The 10,170-nt window shown below is 45.8% G+C and overlaps 1 protein-coding gene across 1 annotated transcript in view; it reads right to left on the bottom strand.

Annotated features, from left to right (window-relative positions):
- Positions 1 to 5,886: 5,886 nt before the first annotated feature.
- Positions 5,887 to 10,170, bottom strand: part of USP53 (ubiquitin specific peptidase 53) — a 67,493-nt gene continuing 63,209 nt past the window's right edge. The window contains exon 16 of the mRNA XM_036762938.1: positions 5,887 to 9,611. Within this exon, the coding sequence (XP_036618833.1) occupies positions 8,696 to 9,611 (916 nt within the window). The 3' untranslated portion in view covers positions 5,887 to 8,695. The remainder of the gene's footprint in view (positions 9,612 to 10,170) is intronic.

Raw genomic sequence — 10,170 nt, 5'->3', positions numbered from 1 at the left:
GACGCAGGTTCATTCAGATGAAATCAATAAATCTTCTTAAACACTCAGTGGGAACAAAATATTGTGCTGGGTGCTAAGAATGTGAAGATAGATCCATCTACTATGTTTTCCAAAAGTTGATCATCTAACAGGGAGAAGGGGAAGACATATGAACAAATAGGTTTGATGGGGGATTGAGATAAAGTGCAAAGAAGAGGACTAAATGCTGGGCCATAAAGAAGCTGAGAAGGTGAAGGGCAACAGCCTAGAGAAGGCTGCATGGAGGAGGTGGTGACTGAGATGGGCTAGGCAGGTCAGCAAGACAGCACGGAGAGTGACTCACTTTAACTGGAATAGGGTGGTATAGGGAGGCAGCTAGGTGGTGTGCCGGTGGAGTGCTGGGCCTGGAGGCACTAAGACCCCAGTTCAAATGAGGCTTCAAACATTAACTGTGCGACTCTGAGCAAGTCGCTTAGCCTGGCTTGCCTCAGTTGACTCATCAGTAAAATGAGCTGGAAAAGAAAATGGCAGACCACTGCAGTATCTTTCCCAAGAAAACACCAAATGGGGTCACAGAGAGTCGGACACGACTGAAACTACTAAACCTTCACTAACAATAGTGAGCAGGAAGAGGAGTAAGGTGAAATCCTGTCTCATAGTACTTGCTACATTAAACATAGATCCAGGGCCCGAAAGGACCTTAAGGGCCGTCTAATCTAACCCCCTCATTTCAAAGATGGATAAAACTGAGGCCAGGAAGGTTGAGTGGTTTGCCCAAAGTCATAAAATCCTAAGTACCAGAGGCAGGACCTGAACCCAGGACTTGACTCCAGAGCTTGGCTTCTTTCTTTTTCCCCCCAGCCTCCCTCCTGGAGGGATTCTCTGGTCAATAACTCTCAAGAAAGGAGGGAAGGAGGGAAACAGCATGTATTAAGGGCCTGCTATATGCCGAGTACTGTCCTAAGCACTGGGGATACAAAAATAGGGGAAAGACAGTCCCCGCTCTTAGGGAGCTTACAATTTAATGATTCACATATGGGAGGAAGGCATTTCATTCCCATTTTACAGAGAAGGAAACTGAGGCAGGATAAGGTAGGGCGACCAGCCCCAGGTTACAGGGCTAACAAGTGTCTGTGGCTACATGTGTACTCAGGTCTCCTGACCCCAGGCCCAGCTCAGCCATCTATCAGCCTCTATGTGTGGGATAAACCAGGGGAGCGAATGGGAGGGCTAGAGTCTACTAGTTATCCTCACATACACATGGGGGTGCAGGACACTGAGGCTGGGGGCCTGTGAGCTAAATGGGGCTATTGCGTCAGGGTCAGCGGTCACGGACCTTGTGGCAGCTTCCTCACACTCCATTTTCTCTCTTTTCCTTTTTCTTTCCCTCTCCCTCTCTTTTCTCTCTCTCTTCTCTCCCCTTTTCTCTTTTTTCTCTCCTTTCTCTTTCTTCCTTTCTTTCCTTTCATTCTCTCTCTCCTTTTTCTCTCTCCTGTTCCCTCTCCCTCTCCTCTCTCTCCTTTTTCTCCTTTCGCTTTCTCCCTTCCATTCCTCTTTCACTCCCTCTCTCCTTTCTCTCTCTCTTCCCCTCTTCCTTTTCTCCTCCGCCCCACGGCAGAACGTGCATACACCTCAGACATTGCACAGCGGGATGCTCACTAGCAGGGGCCGCCAGGGCGCCTGCGCGGGCTCGGCGCCTGCGCAGTGCGTCGGGACCACCGCGGAAGTGCGAGGATGGCAGCGGCGGCGCCTAGTCTGGGCTCAGGCTCGGTAGACGCTGATGAGCCCGGACCCCGGGCGCGGGCTGGCGGCGGCCCCGAAGAGGAGGAGGAGGAGGAGGAGCGGGAGCCCCGGTGCCTGCGGCATGAGCTCACCAAGCACTCGTACTGGTTCGACCTGTGGCTCTTCTTGCTCTTCGACCTGGTGCTGTTCGTGTTCGTGTACCTGCTGCCGTGGTGAGGGCTTGGACCCGCGGGGGACGCGGTGGGGGTGGTATGGACCCGCGGGGGGTGGGAGGAGGGGCGGTGTCGGTGTGACCGCGACCACGGGATGGGGCGTGTTCGTGAGTGGGGCCCCCACTGGGCTCGGCTCGGCACCCCCTGGGGGGCGGGGCGCGGGGGGTGTCGGGGGTCTGAGGGCGGCACGTACCGCGCGTGACCCGGAATAGCCGCGTGTAGACGCGGAGTCGGCGTCGCAGTCACCGCCCTCCCTCCTCCCTGTCTGACTCAGCCAGCCTAGCTTCTAAGATCGAAGCTCCTGGTCCCGCTCCCGCGTCTCCAGAGGCGGGCCCCGGGCCGTGGTGTCCGGCTTCTTTTTCCTTTCCCCCTTCCCACGCTGACCTCTAATCATGAGTGGGCCCTCGTCGGTGCCCTTCCCCATCTGCCCGCTCTGAAGGGCGGGAGGAGCGGGTCCGCAGCGTCCCTGAGCCCCCTTTGTCTTTGCTTTTCCAGAATTCTGGCGCTGACCCCCGCACTGAGGCCCGGTGTGGGTCGGGGCGTGGGGAGCTGGCCCTGGTGCTGCTTCCGCCACGGGGGGCCTCCTGCTCCTCCACAAGCCACAATCCACGATCTAGGCCGGGGTGCCCGGAGCTGCGGCTCCAGGTTGCTACAATGTTGCCACCACCTGCGATTCCAGCTGCCACGACGTTCTCCGATGTTCAGAGCGGCTCCGTAGGAGGGGACGGCTTTGCTCGCTAATTCTGTCTGCCTAAGAGTGAAACTTAAGATAAAAGCTATGGTGTTTAAGAAAAAGTGTAGAAATGTGTTTTTATAAGGTGCTGATGATGTGCCTACTGATGAAAGCATAAAATTTGGCCCTTGAAATGACGTGGCGGGGGACGTCTAAGGAGGCAAAGGGTAGACACACTGTTGCCAGCTTGGTTTTGGATGGTAAAGCTTTTTAGAAACATTCTGAAGCAGTAGGTGACCTTGACAGTTTTTAAAAAGTTTATGAAATTGAGTGTTGCAGAGCTCATCTCTCCCCACAGTTGCCCAGTGCTGGGGGAGGGAGGAACCCTTCCCCTCCACCTTCCACCCTCAGTAAGGTAGTGTGGAAGAAGATGGGAACCACTACCCTGGAGTAGAAGCAGCGCCTTCTCGCCAAGGCCTTTGGCTGGCACCGGGGAAGGGACCCAGACCACAGGCAGAGGGGAGTCACAGGGGAGAAACGGGTGAGGATCACGGTCAATGCAGCGCCTTTATGAAGGGTGCCAGGTGTGCTGAGGGTATAAAGCCAAACCATGCCTGCCCCTCAAGAGTTTGTATTCCGCTCAATAAATACATCTTCACAGGTACAAGTAGGGAGTGAAGGAGGGCTGGAGAGAATTGGAAATGCACTAGGAAAATGTATGAAAGACTTCACAAAGAAGGTGGTCGTGAGGCGCTACAACTTGTGGCCAGTGGATGCTTGCAGCATGCTGCAGGATTTCTGGGGCCCAGTGAAAAACGTAGAGGAAAACATCCTTTGTACGTAGAGGAAATTCTTCCACATCCTGCAAATTGTGCAGGCCTGTGCTAAGTGATGATTCTGAGGCCAGGGAAGAATGGAGAATTGGTAGTAACGAGTCAGACATGGATGTTGCCTTGGCAACTGAAGTAGGTGTTAAGGTTCTTAAGCTTAGGTGTAGGGGGTGACAGCCCCATACCTTAGGAAGAATTTTTTGGCAGTCTGAAGGATTAATTAGGAGGACCAGGTATGTGTAGGTTTAAGAGAGACCATATAACATTATTGTGGGCTTTGTAGTCAGGAGTAAAGCCTGGGACTGGCAGGAGCTGTGCCTACAGGTACTGGACACCTGGTTGAAACAGTGCTGATGACATTCATTGGAGTCCCTCACCAGGGAGTTATAGTCACCCCAGGCCCTTTCCTACCCCTTCTCCACTTTTTGTCAGGCATGACAGATACAGCATGGAGTCTAATTTATACTGAAATGACACAGGACCAGTTACACCAAGTGTGTAGTGCTACCGGACTTGGGTGTAGGGGTAACCAGGCTTGGGTGAGCAACGGTTAGGAGAATCTTTGTTCCCCTCTTCTAAGAGGCAGTGAGGGAGAATGGACTTCTGATTTAGGAGGAAGTCTGAGTCACTCACTTAGTACCTATATGACCTTGAACCAATCAGACACATTTCTCAGCCTTGGTTTATCTGTAGAGAGTGGTTTGGTCTGGATCAATGGATTCAACTGGAGTGGGGAAAAAATTATATTCTCACTAACCTCTTAACAAATATTGTGTGTGTGTCTGTGTGTGTATGAAACATATACTTAGACCTCTAAGAAGTAAAGACTTTATTAGGTTCCCAAAGGAGTCAGTCTGACACAAAAAATGGTTATAACCCCTAGTCTAAATGAACATTTTAAACTAGACAGACTCTGGGACTTGCCCTTCCAACTGTAAATTTTACAGGAGAATGAGGCAAAAGCCTCAAGTTTATGGCAAACATTACATATTTACATGGATCCAAGGCAAGATCCTTTCATATTGAAAAATTATTTTCTGATTTAAATAGAATTAAGTATTTCCCAGGAGTTTTTTTTTTAATTAGAAACTTTTTTCTAAAGATTTCAATTTAATGATATATTGCTTGCCTTCTCAGTGAGTAGGGGAGGGACTGGATAACCCAAAATTTAAAAATGCTAAAAATAAGTAATTTTTTAAAAGATCTGAATTGGGTCTTGGAGGATTAGCAGGAAAATGTTATTGAATATACATTAGGTATTCAAGTATTAGGCAGAGTTTTTATTTTTTTTTCTCTAACTAGAATGACTACCCAAGGACAGAGGTCTCTAAATCTCAGCATTAGATCCTGATTTATGTTTTTAGGTTGATAACCAGACTAAGCTCTACCGCCTCACCCCAAATCACACTTTCTGTTTTGTGCTTAACACGTAGCTTAGCTGGTCATCCACTAGGACTTCCCTGTAATTCAGTTCTCACCTTTGTTTGTCTTAAACCCACCCCCTCCCTCCAGGCCTTAGGCATGTGAAAAATGAAAAAATGTTAGGATTTTTTGCAACAGATGATTGTTATGGGGTGTGAAGGGGGGGAACCAGTTTTTATCAAATTTGAAAACTGTCCCCTTTCATGGACTCTCTTACCAGTAATGATAATTAAATCAAAAACTAGTTTAATAGACTGCTTGAACCATGGCCATATCTGCTCTTTTTGAATGATGAAATCACTATAACAAGTAAACCTCCGACTGTCTTTAATGTTTAAGGTTTCTGTTAGTTGATTAACGTTTGTGTACTGGATTTCTGGGATGCTGGGGGCATAAGAACATAAAATGCCTCATCATCTTTGGCCCTCTTTAAGATGGGAAATTATTTCTATCCAAGCCGCTGTTCTTACTTCAGTCCCCTTTGTAGTTTCTTCTGTTATTATTCTGTTCCTTCTGTTGTTCTTTTCCTCACTTTCCCCTGCCATCCCTGTACTCCGGTAAACTGGCCGCTCACAGCAGACATTCCTTGTGACCTTCCTTACCTTGCCAGGGAGCATCAGCACTGCTTTCTGGGGCTCCCTACTCTGATGGCTTGTAATGAAGGGAGTGGCGCGCCGACCATTGAGCATAACTGTGACTACCTGTAACACATGGTACTATATTTCTTGGCTCTGATCAGATCAGTTAAGGGCAGCAGGTGGTGCAGTGGATGGAGCATGGGGCATAAAGTCAGGAAGACCCTCAGGCACTTACTAGCTGTGTGACCCTGTTTGCCTCAGTTTCCTCATCTGCAAAATGAGCTGGAGAAGGAAATGGCAAACCGCTGTGGTATTTTTACCAAATGGGGTCACAGAGAGTCTGATACGACTGAAAACAACTGAACAAATGATCAGGTAGGGTCTAGTTGTCCAGCAATGGACAATTTGGACTGTTTACATTTCTCATAAAAGCAATCAAACAAGCTGTGTTTTTTTTTTAAAAGCAAAATTCATACATATTAAGAACACAAGTCCACAATTCTAATTTAAAAGTTGTTTACCTTTTAACAATTCTGAACTAGAAGAAAATGATTTCCCAGGAAAATATAGCATTCTAAAGATAGTTTAAAACATTTTGTTCATTACAAGATTTGTTAAACATGTTACAAAAGTTGCCATGAAAACATGAAAACTCCATAATCAAAACACTTATAAAAATAGGCACCCCTAGAAGTAAAATCCAAAGTTTCAAATGTGCATTATAAATTAGCAATCAGAAATCCTGCCTGCATATGGAGTGAGTGTACATTCAAACATAAAAGGTAATGACATTTTCTAGTTTCACCATTGCTATGTCATCCAGTAAATGCTGTAAACCAAAGGTTCTAACTAAATGGACAGAAGTACCTGAAATAACCTGCTGGTATTTGATAGTTGGTACACTCAATGCTGATAAAGTGCCAGTACCAAAGACCTTTCAAATACCTGGAAATCAGGAATGACGTTGAATTGAAAGCAACAATACCATTCTTCTATGCAGACTACCTTTTCAAACACATATTAATGAAGCTTTTGAAATATCTGAAATGGGTCTGTCATTGCTCACATTACATTTATGCAAGCAGCAAAGTTAAATATGTTATTTGAAATAGAATTTTACACTATTTACAAATGTCAGTACTGAAAGCTTTAAAAACAGCTTTGGATGAAGGATAAAATGCAATTTTACTTGGTCTGTTCAAGTATTTCTAAATTGTGGAAGGAGATAAACTAACAATCATTCAGGAAGAATTTCAAACCTTAGAGAAATTTTAGAATAATAAATGGAAGACAAATACAAGTCAGGCTGAGATTTGGTTATGAAGCAAATATACAAACTTTATAAGTAATTGTTTTCCGTTCTTACAGCAAAACGTAGCAATTTATATTATCCCATATTTCAGACTATTCTCAAATACTATAACTTAAGATGCTTATGATCAGGTGATTAGGAGAAAAAAGATCTGCTTTGCAAATTAAAAAAATAAAGAAACAATTTGTACATTTTAAAAACATTAAATTTAATATAAGGAAACAATTTCCCATTTCAATTATTTGCAGTAGCACATCTTTTAGTTAAGTAACAGATTTTTTTTTTAAGTAGGACTTGATAGACCTCTTAGAGGTTCTTTCCTTATCAGCCAAGGAACTATCCCTGGCCATGTGACCAACTGAAGAAAGGACAGGCCGGATTGTGAATTTTACTAGAAATATAAAGTACTGGTTATTAGCTATAATTGTGAAGGATCCACTTTATCTTTGGTAAATACTTTTAATTCTCCAAATCTAGTCTAGCTCCTGTTCTTTTCCCTTTCTTAAGAATTCTGCTTCCTCAATTCTTCCCTTAAGGTAACAGAAGAAAGGTCCTAGATAGCAACTGCAATGAGGAAGAAAAGAGTGGGGTGTTGTGGTGAACAGCTGCATTCAGAATAATAGGGGAAGAGTTACCCGGACGGACCACAGCTTGAGGCTCCTTAGTTCTCAGGTAATATACAAATTCCAAGCTTTAAGACCCAAACATGATTTCACTATCTTCAGGGTTCTGTTTCATTAGTTGGTGCGAACATAGCTCCCTTTCCCCTCCCAAGAAGGCCACTGACTTAGTGCAAAACAGCTGGACTGACTTTTTTTTTTTTTTTACTCCGAGCCATTTTATGTCTAATGGAGAACTGCTATGGTTTTTATGCAAAGGCTAGCTGGAAAGAGAAGACTTAACACTTTATTAACATTGAATTCCAACTGACCATGTGAAGAGTCTAAATTTTCCAAACTTAAGGACAGACAAAAATCAGTTGGCTGGGTGGCCAGTAATAGAAAGCTTAGTTCACAATCTCTGGGGAAATATTCAAGCAGCTGTGGAAAGTATTCATTGGTGACTTGCAATAAGGGTCTCCCAAAACACAAAACAAAAACACCACTTAGGCTTCACATGAAATCAGAGACAACTCTTGCAAGATATAAGTCTGCTAAAGGTTACTATTTGCATACTTTTAGCTTCCATGACTGCAGTAACATTCGTGACGCACCAAACTCACTGGCTCCCTGTATCTACACTGCTGCTGAAGAGGCATTCTCAATAACGGATTTTCAGTGAAACAAAAATGGAGCTCCAGGAGGGAGAGATCACTTCCCTTCTGTTCCTGATTTTGAAAAATCAGTGTCAAAGTCACTCACAATTAAGGCTTTTTCCCCCTCCCAAATGCTATAAAAGGATCAAATTTATATGTTAACCAATTTTAAGACACTTGAAGGTATCATAGGTAGTAGACTATCACAGAAGTCAAAAACCAAACAAGACTATGGGTGAAACCTCTGGCTGTTTACCCATGAAAAGTGCTTCCTCATAAGCAAATACTGCTCTGACTAGCTCTGCCATGCTGCAGACACACGGCAGCATTGATCAGGTATATGTAACTGCTGGTGAGTTGCATACACATTGCGCTAACTACCCTGAAGGCGGCTGGCTGGCTGGCTCCTGCAGCAGTGTCTGAGGCCCCATGCACAGTGCATCCCAAGGAATCCCACTTAGGAAGGGTTAGAAGGCTGTGAATACAACCACCATCCACAAGGAGGAGGCACCAAGGGACCAGGGTCAACAGACATTGAATGCCAAGGTTTATAGGCTTGTACTCCTAACTCCTTCCCCCCAAATCTCACCAACTGACTGTGCTCTGTTCCTGTCTGAGTGGACTGAGAGGTGCCTGCCTGCTGACCTCTGAAGAGTTTCTCTGGAAGTGTTGCTCACATGGAAGGCTGGGCCTATACACTGGCTGGCTCCAGATCATCATGGAACACGGCTTTCAGCCTCGGTTCAGTTTGGGATAGAGGCTTGTTTCCATGTACGTCACTGCTCTCTGGAAGATACAGCTTGGGTCTCTGGCGGTATTTCAACCTGTACGTATCAGTCATACAGCTGTCCACAGAAAAGTAGGTGGTCAGGGAGACTATCCCATGAGGCTGTGGCATACTGGGCCATGGTTCTGTTTGGGGAACACCTTTACTGACCACATCCAGAGGGGTCTGGAAGTCAGTGGAAGGGCTGGTTCGGGTCCTGGGTTTGTACTCGGTAAGTTCTTTCCCTTGGCCTGGCTCCTTCAGTCTTGTTTCTGCCTCGGCCTGGGAAGGGGCACTGATGGCATGCTTCTGGAGGCTCGGAGGCTTAGCTTTCCCCCTCCCTGGGAGGTCCAGCTCAGGGATGAACTCCTTCTTCTCTGACCATGACACCACCATGGCTTTAGCATACTTCTTTGGAGGCAGAGGAGGTGGCAGACTCTGGCAGGTGGTAGCTTCAAGCATCCCACTGTTATTGGAGGGGCTGATGGCAGCTTGTTTAACAGAGCTGCACAGCTCCCCCAGACTTTGCTGGGCAAAGGACTCCCCCACTTTAATGTGTGTCGACAACTGGGACGAGGGGAGTCTCTCATCGCTGTCAACTAACTTTGCCGACGGAGAATGATCAGGGATGTGAAAGGGGACAGATCCCCTAGTGCTGACCAAAGATAGACTGTTTTTTTCAGGCCTCTCTGAACTAAGCCTTTGAGAAAAATGGCATTCATTTGTATTTTCAAGCTGTTTTTCATTTGGTTGGGGCATGTGTTCTCTTGTATCATGGTCCTTGAAGATCTGGGGATTCGAAGAGGACAAAAATTTCTCGCTGGCATCATGCACATGAGATCTAAAAAATACAGGAGGAAATATTAAACATGGATGGAGGAAACACCACTTTCACACACACTTCTTAGAGATTTCTTGGGCTGTAACTTATCTGTCTGATTTTCTAAAACACCATTCATTTGAAACACTTGGCATCACAGAGAAGACACAATTTGCAATATTGCTGAGTATTTTTGATCTGAGCCCAAAGAAAGGTGGTCCACCTGTTTGAATAAAGATCACAGGACCTTAGACTATGAGATGGGAAGGAATCAAGGACCTCAGCGATCCAATCCAGTTTTCTCACTAGAAGAAACAGACCCAGAGTGACCGTGGACAATTTTCCATTATTACCCAAGTCAGCTATCTGACACAGAAATGTTGTAATCAATGAAGGCAATTTACAAGTTAAAAGTTTTGCATATAAAGGGACCGATAACAAAAACCCAGAGGGCAGCCTGGTAGGGGGGCTACAGCGCTGACTTCGGGTAGCCCTATGTCTGATCCATCCTGACTGTGTGACTCTGGCCAAGCCATTTAACCGCTCAGTGCCCTGGCACCTTGGACTCGTGAACCCTGTG

This window comes from Trichosurus vulpecula, chromosome 6, assembly GCF_011100635.1.
Source record: "Trichosurus vulpecula isolate mTriVul1 chromosome 6, mTriVul1.pri, whole genome shotgun sequence".
NCBI classification, from domain to species: Eukaryota; Metazoa; Chordata; class Mammalia; order Diprotodontia; family Phalangeridae; genus Trichosurus; species Trichosurus vulpecula.
The sequence above is the reverse complement of the archived record's forward strand: the minus strand, read 5'-3'. Positions and strand labels throughout refer to the sequence as shown.